Genomic DNA, 25,953 nt, shown 5'->3' with positions numbered 1-25,953 from the left:
GTGAGTATTAGAGACAGGCAAGAGGAAGGGAATGAGTATTAGTCAACCAGTGATGCCTGCCACAGGCTAGAATCATTGGAGGGAAGAGTCTGTTTTGAGTAAAATGAAAAATAACATGTTTTTAATGACAATAGGTTGGATAATCAGCAACATCAGCTATTTTCTATATAGTTCCTGGGAGGTGGAGAGGAACCCTGATTTACATTTGGGTGCTAGCTGTTCACTTCCAATTACAGTGTTGATTTTTAGTTTGCCAGAACTTATATTTTTAGTGGTCATTCCATTTTATTTTAAAAAACAAAAAATTTTTATTCTGCACTCTTGGGGATGCTTTAAGTAATAGTATTGTTCATTCATTTATTTTGTCTAATATATATATCTAAAGTGGGAGAGGAATCCTAGGATTAGCAAAAGCTAATAAAAATTTTAAGATTTATCAGCATGTTAGAGCTTATAGAACTAGAAAATCTGAAGTGGAAATTTTTTTTTTAATTTTTTTTAACTTTTATTTATTTATGATAGTCACACAGAGAGAGAGAGAGAGAGAGGCAGAGACATAGGCAGAGGGAGAAGCAGGCTCCATGCACCGGGAGCCCGACGTGGGATTCGATCCCGGGTTTCCAGGATCGTGCCCTGGGCCAAAGGCAGGCGCCAAACCGCTGCACCACCCAGGGATCCCAATTTTTTTTTTTATAATTTTTTTTTGTTTTATTTATGATAGGCACACAGTGAGAGAGAGAGAGGCAGAGACACAGGCAGAGGGAGAAGCAGGCTCCATACACTGGGAGCCCGACGCGGGATTCGATCCCGGGTCTCCAGGATCGCGCCCTGGGCCAAAGGCAGGCGCTAAACCGCTGCGCCACCCAGGGATCCCTGAAGTGGAAAAATTTTTAATAGTGTACACCAATTCATGTGAAATTTGAGACCATAGTTGATATAAAATTAATGATATATTTAATAATACAAAGGTTTTAGAGGCATGAAATTCTCCTTAGCTGGTAAAGTAATGTCTTTTTTTTTTTTTTAAATCACAGGTAGTTGGATAATCTGAAAAAGTTTCCTCAGTCTTTGAATTTCTAAAAATAGTATCTCCGTTAAGATATTTTTATATGCTCATGGAAATTAACAGTGAAAATTCAGCCAAACAAACATATTGTTTGGCCTCATTGGAAATTTCATTAAAATTCCCTGAAAATAGCAGTGGGTGCTATTTTTAACATTTTAGGTGGGTGGTGAGTTGCTATCAATTATGATTTTTAAAAAATGAGTCTTCTCCCAAGACAGAATACACAGAGACATACAAGAAATTTTCATACCTCCGTGATCCCCTGATGAAAAAACTCTGTCCTAGGTATATATGTTTATAGTTTAAAATATTTCTTTTTTTTTTAAGATTTTATTTATTTATTCATGATAGAGAGAGAGGCAGAGACACAGGCAGAGGGAGAAGCAGGCTCCATGCAGGGAGCCTGATATGGGACTCGATCCCGGGACTCCAGGATCATGCCCCGGGCCAAAGGCAGGCGCTAAACTACTGAGCCACCCAGGGATCCCCTAAAATCTTTCTAGTAACTAAAACTTGGTATACAGTTTTTAAATTTGGTAATTAAATGGTCTAGGTACATCAGAAACTACTAAATGCTGAGTGAGCTGATTTATAGGATCAGTCAAGAATATTGTTGCCACATTATTTAAATTATCATTTTTTAGGGTGGAATATATTAAAGCTGCTTTGGTAAATGAGATTGTAGACAGTTGTAGCATTGAGGAAATTTGCTCAATGAAAGTTTTTCTGTTGTTAACATACTTTGTATCAACTCACTTGAAATTTTTTGTTCTGTGTTAGAAGTTTACATTTGCATTTAGCTTAATCAGAAACTCGATTTTAGAAATCGATTTGATAGGATGAAAAATAAACATTAAATTAATGGGGGAAAAATCACAAGTAATTTCAAAACCTTTCAAAATTTTGTTTCTTCAACCCTGTTCATGAATTTCCTTAAAATGTGCTAATTTTTTTCCACACCATAATGGAAATACTATAAAAAATGGAAAAATGGAATAAATGAAATAAAGAAACAAAGAAAAAAGGGACAGAAGAAAAACTGTTTTAGTAGTGGGTAACTAGTCATATTTTTTAATTTATAAAATATTACTATATGGTGATTATTAACAGTTACAAATTATTTTTGTTTTCTTTCCTAAGTATTATTGCTTTGTTTTTATTGAGGACAAGCAAGATTATAATTCTCTGTATGCTGACTCTTAGGTAATTACGGAGGATTGGCTGCTGTATTAGCCTAGAATATAGGCAGATTATGTAGTATTTTAATTTTTTATTAGTTATTTTCTTTAGTGGCACAGATACCTAAGATGTAATTATGTAGGGTACAGACTAGAATGTAGACCATTTTAGTAATAACCTGTATTTTAGGGAATAGAAACTTCTTTGTGACCTCTATAATTAGACATGTAAACTGGGAACATAAACATTTTACACTATACACCTTCACATTCAAACAGCTCTTAGATTTAATGTTTAGACACTTAATATGAAGTATCTCATTTAGTTCAGTATATGCTAATTCTTACATGAATTCTTTCATATATATTTCTAAAAAGATTTTATTTATTTATTCATGAGAGACAGAGAGAGAGAGAGGGAGAGAGGGAGAGAGAGGGAGGGAGAAGCAGGCTCCATGCAGGGAAGCCCAACGTGGGACTCGATCCAGGGTCTCCAGGATCACACTCCGGGCTGAAGGCAGCACTAAACCGCTGGACCACTGGGGCTGCCCAAATTCTTTCATATATTAAATCAGTTTTAAAACCCATTTCAGGGCAGCCCGGGTGGCTCAGCGGTTTGAGCGCCACCTTTGGCCCAGGGCCAAATCCTGGAGACCCGGGATCAAGTCCCGCATCGGGCTCCCTGAGTGGAGCCTGCTTCTCCCTCTGCCTGTGTCTCTGCCTCTCTCCCTCTCTGTGTGTCTGTCATGAAAAAATAAATAAAATCTTTAAAAAAAAAAAAAACAATTTCAATGAGTTTCCTCTTAATAGAGTTTGGAAAACATTGGGCCACCATATTCCTTGAAGAGAGCATTTTGTGTGTATACAGTTCATTAAAGTTGGTTCTTGGTCTTTTGCCTCTCTGGGCCAAACATTTCTGGTTTCTTTAGCTTTTTTGTATAGATCTTATTTTCAGATACTTAAATCATCTATGTTATTTTTGCTGTACCTTCTTATAAAGTCTTTTACTGGTGAAGATCAGAATTTTAAATATTTTATTTTAACTGCCTTAGGAAAGTACGGTCGTTATGAAGTAGAATGGTAAGATTATCCTTTTTTAGTTATCTTTGTGTGCTTTGTACTTTTATCTTTTAGGATTTTTTTTTTTTTTTGGTTCACAAAAGGAGGACCAGCCATACATTGAACATATATGATGTTTGCCATTTTACTAGAGAAATTAATCCATTGCTAAAAGTATCTATTGTTCTTTGCAGCACATTTCTTAGATTCTTAGAGCAAAATATCTCTTCATATAGAAGAATATAGAGAAAGTTTAGTAATTACACAGAAACAGTCACTCATCAACTATGATTTTTATTCAGTAAATGTGTTCAAGGCATTGTTCTAAATATTGGCGATAAAGTACTGAACGAATAAGCAAAATCCTTTAATTCTAGTGGAAAAGAATAAATAATACTATGTCAGGGTATGATAAATACAAGAAAAAAAGTAATGCAGAGAGAGTGACAGTGGGGGCAGGGTACAATTTTATGGAAGCAAAGTCTTAATTTTTGCATCCTGAAGATTTTCAGCTCAGATCACTAGTGTTTGTTTTACTTCTGTTTGACATTACTTAGCATGTGTTTATTAGATAACCTTTTGTTATCATCACTTTAGTGGTGCTAAGTTGGCTGCATAAAAGCAGTTTGCTGCTAATCTTGACTGGTCAGGTAATGTTCATTATGTCAGGTAAATGATGTAGAAGAAAACTGTGTAAGAAATAATGTGATATCTGTGATAGGCATAGGTTTCAACGGAATATGTGATTTAGGGGATTCAGCTTGCTGTCATGCAAGTCTCCCAAAAGACATGCGATTATTCTTAATAGTATTCAGCCTTAAGCCCTATATTTCTGATGCAGATCTTAAGAAGTAAAGCATATAGGCTAATGCATGCCATACTTGACTCATGTTTAACTCATGTTAAACTCATGTTTGACCCATCTTACCATGCATCTTAACTTCTACTGAACTAGGATCCACATAAAGATTGAGTCTCTGATTCTATACCCACCAATCCATGCCCTACACCATCTGCTTCTCAAGACATCTCCTACCTTTCTATAATAAGCCCTCTTTCTTCTTGGCTGATCCAAAATCAAATGTAGGGCTCAATTGCACGTCCTCCTTAAAACTTTTCTTACTGACTTTATTCCACATTGATACAGCCTTTTTCTAAATGTCTCCTCCACTCATAGTCTGTGCCATATAATTCTTTTTTTTTTTGTGCCATATAATTCTTTAAGATTTTATTTTTTTATTTAGAGAGAACACAAGTGGGGGCAGGGGGAAAGAGAATCTCAAGCAGAGTCCCACTGAGAGCAGAGGCTGACATGGGGCTTGATCTTATGTCCCTGAGATCATGACCTGAGCCGATATCAAGAGTTGGATGCTCGACTGCCTGAGCCACACTATACATAGCTAAAAGGAGAACTTGTTTCCTTTATCCATAACACTTTTGACACCAAATGTGTGGATTTTCCACACCAATAAATTCTCTACTTCTCTGCAAACACCAACTGAGTTGTCCTATAATTTATTCATTTCTGACACTAATGACCCAGAGTTACCATAATTACCATGGAGAAGGGGTTCCATGTACCACCCTCCCAGCACCTTGATATGTTCACCAACCCAGGAGTTCTCCAAACCCCTTTGTTGGGAATTTTGATGGTAGTCCCATTAGGTGAACATGATTCATTAAATCACTGGCCATTGGTGAATTGAACTCAGTCTCCAGCCTCTCTTCCCTCCCTGGAGGATGGGGAGTAGGGGCTGAAAGTTTCAACCCTCTCATCATCACGTTGGTTCCTGTGATAACCAGCCTTCATTTTCCTAGTTATCACATTAGCTTAAAGTCAAGCATGTTTGAAAGGGACTTCTTAATACAGAACAAAAAAAAAAAATGCATCTCTTACTTATCAGGAAATTCCAAGAGTTTTAGGAGCTTTGTGCTAATAACCAGAGAGGAAGATCAAATATATATTTTCTTATATCACAATAGGCAAGTATTGGACATGAAAAATAGGCAGGTACTGAGTAGGCTGTGCCAGTGAAACTGTGTAGCAGTCTGTGAGACTGTACTAACTCTTCAGAGGACTCTGATAATTTTTGTGTCTTTTTGCATGCAACCCAAACCAAAATTATGTGTATAGTTGGTTGATTATTTATAAATTAAAAACTGATACCATTTTCTGTTTGTGTGTGTGTGTGTTACAATGCATATTTAACAATAAAAAGTTAGATAATAATTAAACAGATAAGTATCACTCCTTTGGATAGTTGGGCAAAGATGCATCAGACAAAACCAATATTTATTAAGCTCCCAAAACTGTTGTTAAGCTTAGAATATTATTGAACTCCTAGTAGAAAAATTTGTTATTCTATGGTGAATGATAAGTCCCAAATCTGGTAATGCTTTTTTTGTGTGTGTATTGTAAAGTCTGTACGTTTAGTGTAGCAATTTTTTCCCCCTTCTGTATGTGGCCTGACTACCTAAATGTTTATTGAATGACTGTTTTTACTTTGGGATGTAATCTAACTTTTTTATTTTTAGGGCACTAGATTAATATGTTGTTTGATAGCTAATAAATTAAGGCACAATTTAGGGCTATCCTCCTGCCCTTTATAGCTGTTGTTTTACAATAAAAAAAAAACTTTAGTGTATTTTCCTTTCTTCTTAAAAGATAGATATAGGTGTGATGGAGGCAAGTTGAACTAAACCTTTTTTTTTTTTTAAGATTTTATTTATTTGAAAGAAGAGAGAAAGAGCATGAATTGGGGAAGGGGAGGGACAGAGGGAAAGGAAGACACAGATTCCTCATTGAGCAGAGAGGCTACTTGGGGCTCAGTCCCAGGACCCAGAGATCATGACCTGAGCAAAGGCAGGTGCTTAACTGACTGAGCCACCCAAGCACCCTAAACCTTACTGTTAATTCTGATTTGGTGGCAGCAAGTGAACATTTCCTATTTTAAGATGCTTGGCACCCATATATATGTGAAAAGATATATATATGTAATGTTTGTATATATATTAATGTATATATATATTATATATATATATTTTTATAAATATATACACACACTTTTTTTAGAGCATGCATGGGAGGAGGGGGGAGGGGCGCAGGCTCCACATTCAGCACGGAGCCCAGTGAGGGGCTTAGTCTCACAACCCTGTGCTCATGACCTGAACCGAAACAAGAGTTGAATGCTTAACCGACTGAGCCACCCAGGGGCCCCAAGATGCTTGGCACTTTTTTTTATTTTTTAAAGATTTTATTTATTTATTCACGAGAGACACAGAGAGAGACAGAGACATAGGCAGAGGGAGAAGCAGGCTCCATGCAGGGAGCCTGATGTGGGACTTGATCCTAGGACCTTGGGATCATGACATGAGCCAAAGGCAGACGCTCGACCACTGAGCCATCCCAGTGCCCCTGCTTGGCACTCTAGGTAGAAGTCCTGCTATGACTTGTAGTTTATTCACTGTGGTAAACAGACATTGCTTCTTGAACCCTAAACTTACATAACTTAGTTCATTACTTCCCAAATGTAAATATGGTGTGCTGGTTTTTTGTTGTTTACTTTTTTTTTAATTGATTTAACTTTTTCCCATTATAGTTTTATAGAAGAGATACGAAGTTTTTTGCTTTTTATTGTTATTGATACAGTATCCTTTACAATCCAGTTTATTCTTATCTGGTGGTTTCTGATCTTGTATTTAAAGAACTCTGGAGATTAAATTAAGGTGGATTAGGAGTTCACTGGAGCAAGAACTCATTCCCAGTGAGTATGGACTGCAAAATAGTCTTAGTTAAGTATTTTTAGGTGTTGTTTTTATTTTTTAGCTCCTATAATTTCACAGTTGCAACAGGTGATATGAAGCAATAAATCCCCAAATTTACTAGCGTAGGAGGCCAAATTCTGAATATGTATTTAGTTTTTAAAAACTGATACCAACTCATCACATTTTCTAATGAGATCAGAAATCTCCCTCCTAGGTTGATAGAGAAGGTATGTTTGATATGAAGTGATAAATTAGGGTAAAAATTTATAGGTATCATCTTAGCTTTCATATGACTTTCTTTCATAGTTGGTGTATGAATTCTTCTTAAGATTTTTGGAGAGCCCTGATTTCCAGCCTAGCATTGCAAAGCGATACATTGATCAGAAATTTGTACAACAGGTAAGGAATTCTTAGTGTCTTAAATTTTCTTACATTCATCTTAGCAGTGATTTATTAACTTGTGATTAGAATAGTTTTTCAGAACTTAAATGGTTTATTTCACTTTAACAGCATTTAATACTCTTGCCAGACAGAGTAAAGATGAAGTAGCTTTGAGAATGAGAGTATTTTAATCAAGAGTGAGCTGCTAATGAAGTTGAGTCATTTTATCCAATGTTGAATTCTCATAGTAACTTTATAAAGACAAGAAAAGCAAGCCTTTCTGGACAATCTGAATGACTATTCAATCTAGAGGCAAGAAGCCGCCTCTTAAATTTTTAAATCTTTGAACTTTGACATATGTTTTAAGCATTGCGACTTTGAAATGACAAAGAAAAAATGGAAATGGGATCATTATTAGGAGTTTGGGCCTTAGGCTCCTTTCCTGTTATCAATTACCAGTGACCTTTCCTTTTTCCTTTCCCCTTCCCACTTTAGGCATTCTAGCCATCCAGTTAAGGAGATAGAGTGAAACATGTGATAACCTTTTTTTTAACTTAATTTTTTTAACTTTTTTTTTTTTAAAGATTTATTTATTTGAGAAAGTGAGCATGCACAAGTAGGGGTGAGGGACAGAGGGAGAGAGAGAACCTCAAACAGACTCCCTGTTAAATGTGGAGCCTATGCAGGGCTCAATCCCAGGACCCTGACCTGAGATCATGACCTGAGCTGAAATCAAGAATCTCCTGCTCAAATGACTGAGCCACCCAAGTGGCCCCTTTCATTTTTTTAATTGCTTTTTAGCTATTAAGTTTTAGAACCTATATACTGAAAATTAACTTCTCAGAATGTGTTCGTTTTTATTTTTATTTTCACAATCTTTTTTTTTTTAAAGATTGTATTTATTTATTCATGAGAGACACAGAGAGAGAGAGAGAGGGAGAGAGGGAGGCAGAGACAGAGGCAGAGGCAGAGGGAGAAGCAGGCTCCATGCAGGGAGCCTGACGCGGGACTTGATCCCGGGTCTCCAGGATCACGCCCTGGGCCGAAGGCAGGCGGTAAACCACTGAGCCACCCAGGGATCCCTCACAATCTTTTCAACAATGTAAATGCCTCTTTTTAACTGGGGGAATTGGTTGGCCCTAGACAAGATTGTGAAGTAGACCAGATCTTTCTAGGTTCACTTTTTCTCTGGGAAATACTTACCAGTGTGTAAGGTCACATTAGGAATTTGATGCTCTCCTCTTCTAGAGTTATTTGCATTTTCAAAAAGATTTGAAGATGAGTGAGAAGGTAGTGATGAACCCAGTGTTGGTAGGATTAAAATCATTATGAGAACCTTTCCTTCCGTCTTAACTACACTGTATGGTAAAGATTCTACAAACATGAATTCCACATATTTGGAGTTCATTTTTGGTCATTCATAACTACCTCTGACCTCACATGAAGTATTCTCACTAGTTGCTGTGAGTGTATTGATTGATAGAGAATACTGTCAGGAATATGTTCTTCAACCATTCAAGCAGCTCCTCATAAATTATGAAGAAATACTAGATTTGTGCTAACAGTAAAATTTACATTTCATTCACAAGTAAAAATCAAATTAAATGGAGCCTTATTATTTTGGTAATTGCAAATGAATGCATATTTATTTTCTTCTGTAGCTCCTGTGTGCTACAGAAGGAATATAGTATATTAAGGAACTCTAGTAATACCATATTAAATTATGTTTAAGATAAAAGCAAGTTGAGGGGAACAGTTACTTTAATGCTTCTTCAGTCTGGAGCTTGAGGTATTTCTGCTGCTGAATTATTTCATAGGTTTGAGAGGGAACAAGAAGAAAACTGGTTAGAGTGGGACCCATTTTCTACCTTCTCTAAATACCTGAGTTTAGAGAAACCAGAGCCCAGTAATTTGTTCTTAGCAGCTTAAATGACTATGCTGCATAGATCACTTCTCCTAGTTATTCTTTTTTTTTTCCCTCCTAGTTATTCTTATGTTACCTTTGTATATAAGGGAATTCTCAGCTTTTAGTATTTTGAAATTATTTGATTGCATGGTAATTTTTAGAAATATGGGAGGAAAAAAAAACCCTAAGTATAAATGTGGACATTCATTATTTCAAAAGAATAAAACACTTGCATAATTCCAAGTTATGTTCAAATTCTAGGATTTCAGAAGAATAAAGGAAACTAAGAATTATTGAGGGTGTACTTTTATGTACCAGGCACTGTCCTTATATGCATTTATATAAAGAACTAGACCATGTTTAATTCCACACAGCTAGTAGATGGGACAGTCAGAATTGGAACTAGACCATGTTATTACGTTCACGTAAAAAAAAAACAAGATTACTTTCAACCTTACTCATTTTATCAATGATGAAGAATGACAGAGGTTATGATTTACCTTTTAAAAGCATAGATATAAGTATCAATGCCAGAATAAGAAACAATTTTCTAATAACTAGGTTTGTGTTTATTATATGAATTTATATTGATTTATATCTATTTGTATTTCTAAATAGATTATTTTACTTATATTAATACTTCAAAATAGGTGTCTTTAAATAGATTTGACACTTGGCTAATCGCTATTCTCTAGGTTAATATTTTTCTTCTTAGGATCAATTTATACTAGATTCTGTTCTTGAATTAAGCAAGTCGGCCTTAACAATTAAGAGCCCCTTTTATTAATTTAAAAGCTTATCTTCTAAGTAAACCCAACATCAGAAACTGATTTGAGTGTCTCAAGTGAGTAGTTTAGCCATTTTTAATTACAATAATTTGAACTGAATTTATTAAGTATATAAACACAAATTCTTGTACTCTGGATATTTTTGGCTGGAGCCTCATTCAGGACTTTAATAGCCTAGTGAACAAAAAATGCAAACTATAAACAAGACTTTTGTTTAGGGGTATATAAATATGACTAAAGTCATCACTGCCTTCCACTCTAGTAGAAGAACTGCATATGTAAACAATTACTTATAATTCAAGACAGAATGGGCAGAGAACTTTGATGAGGTTCAGAGCTTGCCATCTTGACTGTAATTACCAATATCAAAGTACAGAACATAAAATTTCTTGATGACTTCATATAGGTAATTATATAGAGAGGGAATATTTTTAAATTTTTCCTAAGAAAATCCAATGTTTTATTTAAAAAACAGTAATACTATTTTTTGACAGAAGAAATTCAGTTTCTTTACCATTTAGAAATGGAAGTTTGAGCTTTTGACTTTAAATTTTTCAAAGACCTCTTTATTGTGCATTTGCTGAAGAGTTGTGCAGAGAGGTATAGAAAAATGGTGATTTGGCCAGTTTGAACTGGTTTAAAATTTTACAGCCGGTTGCTAAAGTGACTTTAAGTAAAAATGTGTGGTCTTTCTCATGTTTGATTTCATTATTTCATGTATGTTTTTTATTCTGTTAGCATGTATATGCTGACTTGATTTTTTATTGTAAAACCACAAAGCAGCTTTGGTTTGTATAAATCTTTCTAATAAACTGTGAATACTCATTTACACGTGTATTTTTTAAACTTCATTTATTTAATGACATGCAGTTTGCAAGCTTAAGGTTTTTGTGTGTAGTTTTGAATTATTATCAGAAAGCATTAAAAATTCTCTCAAATTTCAACATTGTATAATTAGGAGCTATGGTTAGTAGCCAAGAATAGGATAGAATTTTAAAATGAATGGCTAGGAAAAAAATCCCACTTTTTTTTATATTGTTGTTTTTGAAACAAAATACTCCTTAAGCTTTTCTTTAGTTTCATTTAGCAAGAATAAAATCAATCTAAGGCAGAATCTCTAAGAATCTTTAAAATTTTTTTAAAGATTTCATTGGGTTATCTCTAAATCAGATTAATATAAAGTGAAGTTTTAGCTCAATTATTTTTAAAAAGTAATTTCTCAGATTTTTTTTAAAGCTCCTGGAGCTTTTTGATAGTGAAGATCCCAGAGAACGTGACTTCCTGAAGACTGTTCTGCACCGAATTTATGGGAAATTTCTTGGATTAAGAGCATTCATCAGAAAACAAATTAACAACATTTTCCTCAGGTAAACTGGTCATATATTCATATGTAGCACATTTTCCTCCCTCCATGTCTTTTTATTCTAGTTCCTTTAGATTAATTTTTAGTATCAACTCTGTTAATCTGATAGTATTTGAGTCATTTTTAGCCTATATTGTGGGTGTCATTGGATTGCATGTAATTTTTTACAAACTTGTAACCTACTTCTCATGTTAAGTGGATAGTAGTAATGAAGACAGTTTTTAGGACGTAATACCAACACTCATGTTTAAGATTTATTGAATTTGTCTAGTTACCTATTTGAGCTTCTTTAAAAAGGTGTATAAATACTATTTAAATCAATAGCTCTTGAAAGTACTTTCATTAGATTTTCTGACAAAGCTAATTAAATTTATATGGAACCTGTATTTTGACTCCTTTATAAATGATAATCTGTTAAGCAGTTGCTTCTACTAATTAGGAGATTTTGCTTTAATATACCCACATTTCAGGTTTGGTTTGTTTGTTTTAATTGGAAATCTGACAAAATTCGGCTAGCATTCCCACATTGTAACAATAAGAAATCAGTAACAGCTGCTTCCTCTAGAGAGAGCATCTTTCTGCAGGTCTCTTCCTCTCCTAAGTCCACTTATTTAACACCTTCCCTGTCCTGTAGTCATTTATGTGCTTTAACAGCAAGCCTAATCTTGGAAAGCTAGGCAGCTGTGCAGCTTAGGTTTAGTGAAGCTATGAATAAAAGTGGCTTTATTACATATGGGTCCTTTTCTCTTGGATTTTCCTATGGGTAGAGGTTTTCCTATTTTGAAAAGTATTTGCTTGAGAAAACCCATCTTTCTTTGACATTTTTAATAAATAAAACTTTCCAAGTGAAATAATCCATTATCTTTATAGCTAATTTTAGCAAAAGTAGTAACTAATTTGGGCAAAATAGCTTACAGAGAGTTCCTGAAGGATGCTTGTATATTTCTTATAGTTGCCTTTAGGATTGATTTCTTTACCTTCTTGAGTCTCCTCTCATTTTAGTTTTCTAATGTTTGAGTTTTCATTACATCTCTCTTTATTTTAAATTCAGGTTTATATATGAAACAGAACACTTCAATGGTGTTGCTGAACTCCTTGAAATATTAGGAAGGTAGGTCAGTTTTTTTGTTTTTAAAGAGTTAAATAACTTTGAATGTTTTATGTATTAGAATCTTAGCTGGGGTTGGAGAAAATATTTCGTATTTAGAATTTAAATATAGAGCACAAGACATAGTTTCTCAACTGAATTCTTTTTATAGCTTTTAAGCGGTCAGCATATTAAAGTACTTGCCATGCAAGACATCTGTTTTAGAATAGGCTTCCTGCTTTTGAAGCTGTGGCATGTTTTATGCTTGATCTTGCCAGACTGCCTTAGAAATTTCTAAGATCTGATTGGGAAGAAATGAAATAAACTATTGTGAATGTTTGATGAACTTATAAGAGTTCTTGTTGAGATATTGATAGGCCATTCCAAACCCATCTGTTCATTTTAGAAGAATCTATAGCCTCAAAGTTTATATAAACATTTTGCCTTCCTTTTTTTTTTTTCACATTTTGCCTTCCTTATTCATCACACAGCAGTATTAACTTGAGAAGATTAGGCCCCCTCTATTTCTAGTTAGAGAATGATTATGGAGAAAATTCTTAATTTCAGATCTTTCAGCAAAGTAAGAGAAACTCCAGACTTCAGAAATATTTTTTGCTTCAGATAATATGGAAAGTTCTAACAACATTGTGATATTGACATCCTGTGGCTTTAGGTAGGAGAATAAAGGCAGTAATGCATAAATAAAGTGATAGGCTTTATAGAAAATGAAGATAAAAATTAATTTGTGGGACTTTATTTGGCAGTCCCAGTTTCTTTTGGGATCATGAATGACTTAGAGGAACAGACTAGTTTGAAAATGGGTAAGTCATTCGACACCAGAATTAAAGCAGAACACTGATCCTTATGTACTCATGGATATAATTTTTGGAAATAAAGTAGTAACTACTTAACCCTTCCCCCTACCTTTTTTTCCCTCCAGTATTATCAATGGCTTTGCATTGCCACTGAAAGCAGAACATAAACAATTTCTAATGAAGGTTCTTATTCCTATGCATACTGCAAAAGGATTAGCTTTGTTTCATGCTCAGGTAAGTTTCAGACAGATTTCAAATAAAATGAATATTGTTTCAAAGGCTGATATAAAGGCAGAGAAATTGAGGAATATTAAGGCAGCAATTTTAGATATAATTAATCAATTTGCTTTGTAAATTTCTTAAGGTAAATTTTCATTATAATTTAAAAGTATTACGATAATTAGCTTTATTAAATAAGCTCAGTACACTTCAAGTGTAAATATAGGAGAGATAATACCAAATTTTCTTCCTTTTTTAGTCCAAGCCTTGACTTTGAATGAGTCCCATGTAGCTATAGAATGTTCTGTCTAGCCTTGATAGCGTAGTTGGACAATAATTTTAGTCTCTATGAAAATTTAGAGAATAATATCCTATCAGCACAGGTATACATGTAGAAATTTGCTGAAAACTAAAATTAGCTTTTAAAGTGTCAGCCTTTAAACTTATAAATAATAAATAAATAAATAAATAAATAAATAAATAGTAAAGTGTCAGTCCCATTTCATGTATCAGAAGTTACTACTGAAAAAAGAACATCTTTTTTGACCTAGAAGTTATTTTCAAGGTTAAAATTTACACAGTTGTGAGGATATTCATGTTTATATATTGAGATAGGGTAAAATTTATTAAAATGACGTAGTCATTTTTGTTAACTAAATATAAACTTCTTGTATCACTGTTATTTCATTCAGTAATATTTATAAACTGTCCCTTATATTTTAGCTAGCCTACTGTGTCGTACAGTTCCTGGAGAAGGATACTACACTAACAGAACCAGTAAGTACTCTATTTCTTTTTGTCTCTAATCTACGTTTTAGCATTTTGTTGTAGCCTTCTTTAAACCCCTATAAAGTCATCAAACAGTAGTAATATACTTTAAAGTCATTTAGAAGGAATATTAGGTTAATCTGCATTCAAAGAGCAGGGTGGAGTTCCCACAAGTTGTAAGTTGTGTCTTGAATAACTTAAATGTAGATTAATATTAAAGTATCATAGTTGAGGGCAGCCCCGGTGGCTCAGCGGTTTAGTGCCACTTCAGCTTGGGGTGTGATCCTGGAGACCCAGGATCGAGTCCCACGTTGGGCTCCCTGCATGGAGCCTACTTCTCCCTCTGCCTGTGTCTCTGCCTCTCTCTCTCTGTGTCTCTCATGAATAAATAAATAAAATCTTTAAAAAAATAAATAAATAAAAATAAAGTATCATAGTTGAGATGTGTGATGACAGGATCCAATGACTGCAGTGAAATTTTTTTATACATAATATCTTCACTAATATTTTTATTCTTCATTCACCTTTTGTTTTTTAAGATTTACTTATCTTTAGAGAGAGCATGCATACAAGCTGGGGGAGAGGCAGAGGCAGAGGGAGAGGGAGAGAATCCCAAGCAGACTCCCTGCTGAACACCAAGCCTAACATGGGGCTCAATCACATGATCTTGAGATCATGACTAGAGCCAAAACTAAGAGTCAGACACCCAACTGACTGAGCCACCCAGGCACCCTCTTCATTCACTTTTTAAAATTAAAACATACTGTGAGGGTCCTTGGAGTTTTGTTTTGTTTTTAGAATAGGTTTTTCCTTCTTATTACTGTTAAACCACATGATAGGGATTGAAAACATTTCCTTGCCTTTGGTGATCAAGATGCAATCTTGGAATAAAGGTTATTTATGAATCAGCATAGCAGTTCAGTCTTTGAATTCTGCTATTTGCCTACAATGAGAAGATTCAGGAGAGAATAAGAATGTTATTATGAAAATTGAAGATCCAAGAAAAACAAGGTAGGGAGAAATAGAAAAGTATGAAAGCAGAGAAAACAACCTTTTAACATTGATAAAGTATTTTGAGAGAATGTTTTCAAGGCATCCTAAATCTAAATATTTAAACTGAGAGTTCTTAAAGAATACAAAGGATTTGAAGGATTTAAATAAGATTTTCTTTATTATGAGTTACTGAGGCTATCCCTAGGCATGCTTAAAAAGATTATGAACTTAATGTTCTTCCTCTGTCTTGAGCATCCTGTAAAGGTTAAAAAAAGATATCTTTCCACTCCCTAATGCTTAGAGTTTTTGAACTTTTAGACTTGCAAATCTTTCTGGAAACAGCTAAAAAACAAAAAAAACAGTTTTTAAAGACAAATCAGAATTGGAAGCCTGGTATTTACATGAAACCATATAAACCTCTAACATTAATTAAAACTTAATATAAATCCATTGGACCTCTCCTCAGAATTGAGACAAAACCCATAACATAATAAGTCATGGTTCATAATTGAATTATAGACATGTAATTTAAACATAAGTTAATATGAGGTAGATCAAGGAGAAGATAGGTGATTTCTTTTTAAAGAGTAGATTGGGAAGAGGGATGATGGCCAGATGTATGACTTAGGTGAGCTGAGTTAATGGAAATAGAAACAGGATGAAGAGGTAGGCAGGTAAATATCCAAGATGATGAAGGAAAGTATTTTTCAATTCATAATGATCTGTAGATGTATAGATCTTGCAGTTTCTACCATAGGCCATTCAGCACCCAAATTATGGCCATGATACTTGAGTTTGTGCCTTCACATATCAGTCTCTAGAAACCTGGTATTTATATCAAAGCTTCCTACAAATTATAAATAAGTCAGAGCTTTGGCTTTTTATTACATTATTTATGTACCTAGATGTTCAGTTGAAATTTTATTTTCTAAAGTGGAAGTGGCTTTATTGTTACTTCTATTTATGAAAGTAATGTGTAGTTCACATAATATAAATTCATAAAGCACAAGGTGGAGTAAGTTCCTTAAAATCTTGTCCCCTAAAAGATAACCATATAATTTGGTGAATATATTTCTAGAAATTTTTTTTAATTTTTTATTTATTTATGATAGTCACACAGAGAGAGAGTGAGGCAGAGACACAGGCAGAGGGAGAAGCAGGCTCCATGCACCGGGAGCCCAACGTGGGATCCGATCCCGGGTCTCCAGGATCGCGCCCTGGGCCAAAGGCAGGCGCCAAACCGCTGTGCCACCCAGGGATCCCTCTAGAAATTTTTTCTATGCATATATGTGTGTGTGTGTGTAGGTTAAACAGTGGGACAGTGCTGATCAAGTTTTTTTCACTTCTCAATATAATGTGGCTACCTTTCCTATTAATATGTTTCATTATTTTCACTGGTAACATCAAATTCCATTATATGGATTACCATAACATATCTTCAGTTAATGGACACATGAGTAGTTGAAACATGTTGCCGGGTAAGAGGATGTTTAGGGTGTTAGAATTGTTCTGTGTCCTGTGGTGTTAGAAAAAAAAAATCTAGCTCTCAGAACAGCACACCAAAAATTATTATTATTCAATGTGATTTTTTTCAAGTATTTAATTTTAAAAAATTTTAATAATCTTTTACCCAGTGTGGGACTCAAACTCATGACCCTGAGATCAAGAGTTGCATGCTCTACTGACTGAGCCAGCCAGGTATCCTGTGTATAGAAATGTTTAAAAATCATTACAATTAAAGCCATGTTGCTGGGTCAAAGACTACATGGAAATTTTAACATATTCCATCCAAGTTGTCTTCCAAAAAGTTTGAACAATTTAATATTTCAGTCCAGAGTCTGAAGATGCATTTTCTTCCCTCACCCTGGCCAGTGTTGAATATTAAGCTCTAAAATTTTTGCTAGTCAAATAGGTATGAAATATTATTTTTTAAAGATTTTATCTATTTGAGAGAGAGAGCCTGAGTGAAGGGAAGTGGCAGAGGGAGGGGGACAAGCTGACTCCTTGTTGGGCAAGAAGCCCAACTTGGGGCTTGATCCCAGGACCCTGAGAACATGATCTGAGTTGAAGCCAGACATTTAACTGACTGAGCCACCAGATGCCTAGTATGAAATAGTATTTTAATAGGCTTTTTAAATTATTACTACAAGGATTACACCATCCTTTTATACAGTTATTGGTCATTTCCATTTCTGTGTCCTTTGCTTACTTTAATCATTTTCCTGTTACAGTTTGCAAATAGTTTTTATGCATTTGGAGTTTTTAAATTTGAATATAGTTTTTAATCTTTGCCCTAAACTTTAAAAAAAATTATGTAGTGGAATCTAATCTATTCATCATTATGGTTTCTGGCTTTAATGCCATGTTAAGAAAAAAAAATTTTTTTTAAGAGCGAGCTTTGTTTGGGGATTGGGTGGAGGGACAGAGGGAGAGGGAGAGAATCTTAAGCTGGCTCTACACCCAGTGCAGAGCCCAATGTGCTACTCTATCTCATCCTGAGATCATGACCTGAGCCAAAATCAAGAGTCAGATACTTGACCAACTGAGCCACCAGGTGCCCAGAAAAATCCTCTACTTTTTGAGATTATAAAAATGTTCTCCAGTATCCTATTTACCTGTGAAAACTTTATAGGTAGAATATCAGTAATAGTTTCCTAGTGCTACCATGATGAACATGATGAATTACCATAAACTTGGTGTCTTAAAATAACAGAAATTTATTCTCTCAGAGTTCTGAAGGTCAGAAGTCCAAAATCAGTGTGTCAGAAGGGCATCCAGCAGGTGCTCTAAGAGAGATTCCATTCCTTGCTTCTTACAATTTCTGGTGTCTCCAGTGTTCCTAGCTTATGGCATGGCTCGTCTCACACTGCTGCCTCTTCTCTCGTGTCCTGTGTGTCTTTTTATAAGGACATGTCACTGGATTGGGGGCCTGTCCATATAGGGCTACCATATAGGGACTACCCAGATAATCCAGGATGATCTCATCCTGAGATCTCAAACTACTTAAATTTCCAAAGATCCATTTCCCAAATAACTCATATTCATGGATTCTAAAGATAAGGACATGGACATATCTTTTTTGGGGCCACCATTTAACCCATTACAGCATTTGAAATTGAAGAAATGTGTGACACAAGTAAGAAAATATATTAGTATTTTTGCTGTATAACAAATTATCAGAAAATTTAGTGGCTTAAAACAATAAACATTTATTATCTTATTCTGTGAAGCAGGAATCCAGGGATTACTTAGCTGGGTCCTCTGCTTTTAGGGTCTCTCATAAGGCTGCAGTCAGGGTGTTGGCCCAGGCTGGGGTCTCATAGGAAAGATTATGTGAGGAAGAATCTGCTTCTGAGTGCATATGGTTGTTGGCAGAAATCAATTCCTCAAGTGCTGTTGGACTGAGAGCTTCAGGTTCCTAGCTGGCTCTTGGCTAGAGGCCACCCACAGTTCCTAGTCATGTGGGCTTCTCTAGCATAGCAGCTTGCTTTATCAGAGCTTGCAAGATAAGAAGGCTCTAGAGAGTCAGCTAGTAAGCTGGAAGTCACAATCTTTTGTAAACTACTCATGGGAGCTATATTCAGTCTTTTGCCACATTCTGTTGGTTAGAAGCAAGTCACTAGGCCAGCCCAACTTGTGGCAACAGGATTACACAAGTGTGTGAATTCATGAAGTAAGGATCATGGAAGATCATTTTAGGAGTCTGGCTACCAATAGAACTACATTTTTTTCTAGTGGTGGGACAGTAGTCAGATACCACCACTTAACTGGCTAATTCATCTATTTCCCAAGGAATTGAAATGCCACTGTTGTACTAAGCCCCATTTACACGTGAGTGTAGACACTCCTCTATTTCATACCCCCCATTTTAATCAAGTATGCTTTACACCCAGCATGGGGCTTGACCTCATAACCCCAAGATCGAGTCGCATGCTTTTACTGAGCCAGCCAGGCATCCCTATTTCATATCTTTTTGTCAGTTTCTTTGCTAATATCTTCTTGTTTTAGTTGCTGATATCAGTAATCCAGGTTCCATTCCATTAATTTTCCCCTCCCCCCACAAAAAATTCTTAGTTATTTGCTTACATTTATGGATTTTAGAATAAATATTTCTAGTTTCAGAAAGTAATTCAGTTGGGGGATCCCTGAGTGGCTCAGTGGGTTTAGCCCCTGCCTTCGGCCTGGGGCATGATCCTGGAGTCCCAGGATCGAGTCCCATGTCAGGCTCCTGCATGGACCTTGCTCCTCCCTCTGCCTGTGTCTCTGCCTCTCTCACTGTCTCATGAATAAATAAATAAAATCTTAAAAAAAAAATAATTCAGTTGGTATTTGATTGAAATTACATAAAATGTAAGAAAAGTACATGATATTGAATCACATATTCGAAGTGTTACATGATCAGTAAACATTTCTTGCAAATTTTATTCTTTACATTAGTTTTTGTTATGAAATGCATCTTTTGGGATCCCTGGGTGGCGCAGCGGTTTGGCGCCTGCCTTTGACCCAGGGCGCGATCCTGGAGACCCAGGATCGAATCCCACGTCGGGCTCCTGGTGCATGGAGCCTGCTTCTCCCTCTGCCTACGTCTCTGCCTCTCTCTCTGTGTGTGTGTGTGTGTGTGACTATCATAAAAAATAAAAAAAATAAAAAAATAAAAGAAATGCATCTTTTATTACTGATACTTTGTTTTATAAAGGTATTGATTTTTACATGTTTATCTGGCCACATATTGAACTTTGCTACTGTTAGTAATTTTTCAGGTTTTTTTAATTAGGGGGTATATAGTCATTATATATTTAGACAAATAAGTATAATTTGGTATTGGTATTCCTGTCCAAGATTGTTCATCACATCCTTTTTATCTTACTGGATTGTCTCCTGAACTGTGTTCTTCCCAATTTTAATTTGAACAAGTGTTTATTACTGAACCAGGCTATAAAATATAACTGGACTACAGCTATAGAATAATGTAAAAGGCTATCAAAGATATATTTCTACAAAACTACCTGGCCCTGACGGTTTACACCCTACTTCCAAGAAATCATTATATAAGATGACTGCTGGTTTCTGAGACATCTTCATTCTAGCTTTAAATTTTTATCAGAATATATAGTCAAACATACCAAATAACTGTTCAAAATCTTTTGAGATGATCACACAGTTTTTCCCTTTTAACATAAAGCTGTAATGAGTTGAACTATCCTGGAATTTCTGGAGTAAGGCATAAGGAAGCAAGTAGTTCTGTTAATATACTGTTAATGTTTAACGTAATACAAATTTCTGCAACTGGGTTCCACTTAAATTCATAATCCCTTCCTTGTATTTTGGTTATCAAGATGGTGCTAGCTATGAAATAAATTGGGAAGCTTTCTGGTGCCTCAGATGGTTTTAAGTAACAGGAATTCTTTGTGCCTTAGTTTATCCTTACAATAAGTTCCTTCCTTCAGCCACACCCCGTCATCATCATCATAGTTTCCTTTATTTTCTTACAAGTAGCATTTACTATTAAAATTACTTTTGTGTTGGGATCCCTGGGTGGCGCAGCGGTTTAGCGCCTGCCTTTGGCCCAGGCATGATCCTGGAGACCCAGGATCGAATCCCACATCGGGCTCCCGGTGCATGGAGCCAGCTTCTCCCTCTGCCTCTCTCCCTCTCTCTCTCTATGACTATCATAAATAAATAAAAAAAAAAATTACTTTTGTGTTTAATGTATAATTCCCATTGGTACTCAGTAAATATTTGTTGAATTATTAAAAGTGTAAAGCTGAGCAGAAAATCAGTAAATATTTGTTGAATTATTAAAAGTGTAAAGCTGAGCAGAAAATCTGGGGATACACTGAGATATTAAATAATACTGATCTACTTCAGAATGATTATTGATATAATCACAATTTTTAAAAATTTCCTGGTATTAGCCAACTTCATTGCTTGTGCTAAACTTTTTCCTTTTTGCAGGTGATCAGAGGGTTGCTGAAATTTTGGCCAAAAACATGCAGTCAGAAAGAGGTAGGTTTTGTTCAATAAAACAAATTTCTTTAATAATAAATAATAAAAACAATTTTTTAAAAAACTCCTTCATCTTAGGGCTTAATTATGAACCATGCTTCTTTGAGCTGGCTATATTGTCTCCACTACAGAGTGTAAGATACGGTCTTTGGGGGGTTAGAGAGGGAGTTGGGGGGATAGCTGTACATTATAGTAAATTACATATACAACTTCTTGTCCACTATGTAATTTGTAAATTAACCTTCTCCTTTGTAGTTTTCTATGTTAACATCATATAATTTGTCATGTTATGTTTCTTAAAATTTTTTTAACCTAGGTGATGTTTTTAGGAGAAATTGAAGAAATCTTAGATGTCATTGAACCCACACAGTTCAAAAAAATTGAGGAGCCCCTTTTTAAGCAGATATCCAAGTGTGTATCCAGTTCTCATTTTCAGGTATGATATTTTCATGAAGCCATGTTTATACTATTATTCTTTTTCCTCTTTTAGTTTTGACATTTCTAAATGTCTTTTTAGGTTGCAGAAAGGGCATTGTACTTCTGGAATAATGAGTATATTCTTAGTTTGATTGAGGAGAACATTGATAAAATTCTGCCAATTATGTTTGGCAGTTTATATAAAATCTCCAAAGAACACTGGAATCCGTAAGTATCTTTTATGTTGATTGTATTATTGTTTGTGCTGTTTGTCGATCTCGTAATTCATACATGAAACCCATACAGATTTGGAGCCTATCCCAAGGTTAACATCATAATTCTATTGTGTATTTGACATACATATAGTTTTATAAAACTGTAAATATATGTATGTTCTTAATTTCTATTTAAAATTGCAAATCTCTCTGAAGGGAGAACTATCTTGTGTGACATTCTGCACCGCTATGTGGTCAGACCCAGTTGGGGAGACCAACCCAGCTCTGGGTTAGTGCTCTCCCAGGGAGAAGTTGAAGTGCTTAGAGTCCTATCAGCAATGTTCAGATTGTGCAGACTGAACATCCTTATCCTACTTTGTTTTTCTCACAAGTTATGGTAGGTAGTTCCTTTACATCTTTTAATACTGTTAGCTTGAGAAAGTAGACTGTAGAACAGACAAGAAGGTAACATTTTTTAAGAGCTTAAGCATAATACAGACATGAATTTTGGAATTAGATAGATGATCTCTATCACTACTGGCTGTGTGACATCTTGCATCTTAGTTATCTCTAAAATGGATTGAGTCAGCCACCATTTAGGGATGATAATGTTACATTTTCTGTGACCCAACACTGTTTATTTTCATTTTAGGACCATTGTAGCACTGGTGTACAACGTGCTTAAAACCCTAATGGAAATGAACGGCAAGCTGTTCGATGACCTTACTAGCTCATACAAAGCTGAAAGACAAAGGTATTGGGCATTTTTAATTACCAAGTTATCTATACATTTTAAGTTAGTTGAATGTGATTTAGTCTAATAAGGTAGCTTGCCTAAATTAAAATTATAATGTTTAAGTCAGTTAGAGACTTTTCAAATTGTAATACTTAAACTTTTAAGTAATTTCTAAATAAAAAACTTACCCTACCGGTTAGATTGTAATTTTAATGTGGATTATAAATCCTGTTTATCTCATTCACAATTTATGCCGGATTTATATAACAATTTCTTATTGTTGAAATATTTATGAAAATTGTTTTTGTTCATACGGGCTTCCATAGTGAGCTTTACTCTTCAACTGCTCTTTGCATGACCGTTTGGGAGTGTCAGGTTGCCCATTTTTACAAAGTGGTATCTTAAAGTCTGACATAGTTCTTTTTCAGTCAGAGGGAGCTCACATAATATTTTGTTACTTGCAACAATATTTAGAGATGGTAGCATGTAGCAGCATTTACAAACCTGCCTAAGTGATCACCTCTTTTGGAGAACTTCATATATAACCATCTTAAAAATCACTTCTCATTTATTTCAAACATTAGATGGGTAGTAACCACTGTACCTGAGCCCACCCACCAGTTGAGGATAATAGCTACCATTTACCTCTAAGAAGCTTATTACCTATTGTTGGGAAAAGCTGGTCTCTCTTGACTAGAAGTTCCTAATCAGGGTTTTCCTGTGGCAAGTAGAATATCTTTAGGGCTATCCTAGTCCATCAATAACTCTAAAAAAAAATTAGGTACCTAGTTTAACCCTTGGGAAGCATAATTATAATCACAAGAAACTTGTGTATTTCACATCACAAAGAATAATCATAACTGCAAAAATTAGTACCTTTGTCCCCTTAAATGGTATTTAACTATAAAACTGTAAGCCACTTCTTTTGTTTTTATATGTTCATATAGTCCTTCAAAATAGTTTGGTCCAAGTTATTCAGAAGCATTTTCCTTAGAATTAAAATTAAATAGTTGAAACATAAATATCTTGAAATTTTTTTTTTCAATCAAACTCTAGTTCTTATTTGACATCAAAGATACAGACTGGTTAGTGGCTAGAGAGGTGATTCCGCCAGAAGTGGCTCCAGCCTGACCTCACAGCCACCCTTCGGTTTCTGTAAAAGGTGACCATCCTAGCTGTGGTAGCTGTAAGAGGGTTAGGTGAGAGTGAGTGTAATAGAGTGTGAATGACAACAGTGGTCGTGGATGTAGCAATATGTAGGGGAAAGCAAGGTGTAACTGAGTTGGTACAGGAGACCCACAGACCTAGTAATCACAGGAGAGTGACAGAGAGCAATTAGGTGCTCCTGGTAATTGGCCTTAGATACTTAAGTAAATGGATTTAAGTGAAATGTGGGCGAACAGTGTGCTCTCTTGCAAACTGCCAAACAGCAAGTTTCTTTAGGTTCTAAATGAAAGGTTTTCTGACTACAAAAATCTTGGTTTATCTACAGAGAGAAAAAGAAGGAATTGGAACGTGAAGAATTATGGAAAAAATTAGAGGAGCTAAAGCTAAAGAAAGCTCTGGAAAAGCAGAACAGTGCTTACAACATGCACAGTATTCTCAGCAATACAAGTGATGAATAAAAAATGCCCACCGCCTCTGTTGGATAGGCAGTTTTGTACACTTTTTTGAAATATGTAAAATTATGAAACCTCTCAGTATAATATAATTAAAAAAGGCCAACTTTTTTTCTGGCAACTGTAAATGAAAAATATGGACTAAACATAGCCCTGTGCTATATCATGTCCATAGTATATTGTAACCTTTGTCTAATCATGGATTTATTGTGTCACTTCTGAAGTTTCACAGAAATGAATGAACTTTATCATCTATGATATGAGTGAGATAATTACGGGAGTGGTAAGAATTATGACTTGAATTCTTTGATTGTGTTGCACATAGATATAGTAGTCTGCTCTGTATATTTTTCCCTTTTATAATGTGCTTTTCACATTGCTGCAGACCTTAGTTACATCCTAGGAAAAAGAATATTTCCTAAAATAAAAACTAAGGTATAAACCTTACCCTCCCCTCTGTTGCTCCCAGAAATACAATGGGGAGAGTTACCTGCCCTAAGCCTTCCTTCCTTCATTAGAGATATTACTGCACTCTGGAATTTGAGCAGAAACTTAAATCTCCAGACTTTCTAAAGCACAAAATATAAATAAAAGCTGGGAAAGTAAACCAAATTCTTTAGATTGTTCTTCATGAATATTCCCCCCTTCATCTGCAACTCCCCAGAGTGATGAGCCCAGACTCCTGGAGGCAGTGCAGGTGAACACTGAGCCTGCCTCTCAGTTCATTCCTCCTCTTCCTCCTGAAGGCTGAAGGCAGGGCCCTTCCAGTCCTCACAACCTGCCCTTCCTCCAGTTCCTCCTGACCCAGGGAAGGAGGCTTTGAGTCCCACAATGTGGTGACGCAGAGCGCTCACTGTCACTGCCTGGCTTTATTTAAAGGAAATGCGGTAGGCTGCCCCTGTAGAGTTCCTGACTGTAGCGAGGTCTTGTATGTTTTCACTTGGTCAAGTATTTCTCACATCTTTTGTTATGAGTACCATTCCAATCTCTTTACTTGCAGTTGTGTGGAAAACTGTTTTGTAATGAAAGATCTTCATTGGGGGATTGAGCAGCATTTAATAAAGTCTATGTTTGTATTTTGCCTATGTGGTCTTTGCTTTCTCCAGCTCTAAGCTGAGGCATCCAGAGGCAGTCTGCTGCCCCTTTAGGTTCATACAAACATACACGTGTGTACGTAGAAAAGACTTCAGGTTATGTGCCAGAGTTGACCACTACGGCCACAAAGTACATCCGTTTTACAGAATCCCTGCATAAAATTCTAAATTTTAGGATACCCTTGCATCTTCCTGCATGTCTGTGTTCAGAGAATAGTGGTTTAAATTACCTTAATGTCAGTTTCAATTAAAACAAACCCACAATTTATAATAAATAGTACTTCCCTGGGCGAGGTGTCCAGGGAAATTGTGGCAGAGTCAGAAATTAGACAATATTATAAACTTCCCACTCTTTTGCATTCATGAAAAACTCCAGCCTGGGCCCTGCACACGATTCCTAGGTCAAGGTAAAAGCAACTCCTTTCACCCACTGGGGCCCCAGGACAAACTCTTCGTTTCGGTTCACAGCTCATATTGT

At 35.5% G+C, this 25,953-nt stretch overlaps 1 protein-coding gene across 3 annotated transcripts in view; it reads left to right on the top strand.

Moving 5' to 3' along the window:
* PPP2R5A (protein phosphatase 2 regulatory subunit B'alpha) overlaps positions 1–25,462 on the top strand; it is a 151,408-nt gene extending 125,946 nt beyond the window's left edge. For all 3 annotated transcript variants that reach the window (XM_055319293.1, XM_055319294.1, XM_055319292.1), the window contains 10 exons: positions 7,375–7,467; positions 11,380–11,510; positions 12,558–12,617; positions 13,534–13,642; positions 14,351–14,404; positions 21,344–21,394; positions 21,711–21,830; positions 21,912–22,039; positions 22,679–22,780; positions 24,255–25,462. In XM_055319293.1, coding sequence (XP_055175268.1) covers positions 7,375–7,467; positions 11,380–11,510; positions 12,558–12,617; positions 13,534–13,642; positions 14,351–14,404; positions 21,344–21,394; positions 21,711–21,830; positions 21,912–22,039; positions 22,679–22,780; positions 24,255–24,387 — 981 coding nt within the window. In that variant the 3' untranslated portion in view covers positions 24,388–25,462. The remainder of the gene's footprint in view (positions 1–7,374; positions 7,468–11,379; positions 11,511–12,557; positions 12,618–13,533; positions 13,643–14,350; positions 14,405–21,343; positions 21,395–21,710; positions 21,831–21,911; positions 22,040–22,678; positions 22,781–24,254) is intronic.
* The last annotated feature ends 491 nt before the right edge of the window (positions 25,463–25,953 follow it).

This window comes from Nyctereutes procyonoides, unplaced genomic scaffold, assembly GCF_905146905.1.
Source record: "Nyctereutes procyonoides isolate TBG_1078 unplaced genomic scaffold, NYPRO_anot_genome, whole genome shotgun sequence".
Lineage (NCBI taxonomy): Eukaryota > Metazoa > Chordata > Mammalia > Carnivora > Canidae > Nyctereutes > Nyctereutes procyonoides.
This window is presented reverse-complemented; position numbering and strand designations above follow the sequence as displayed.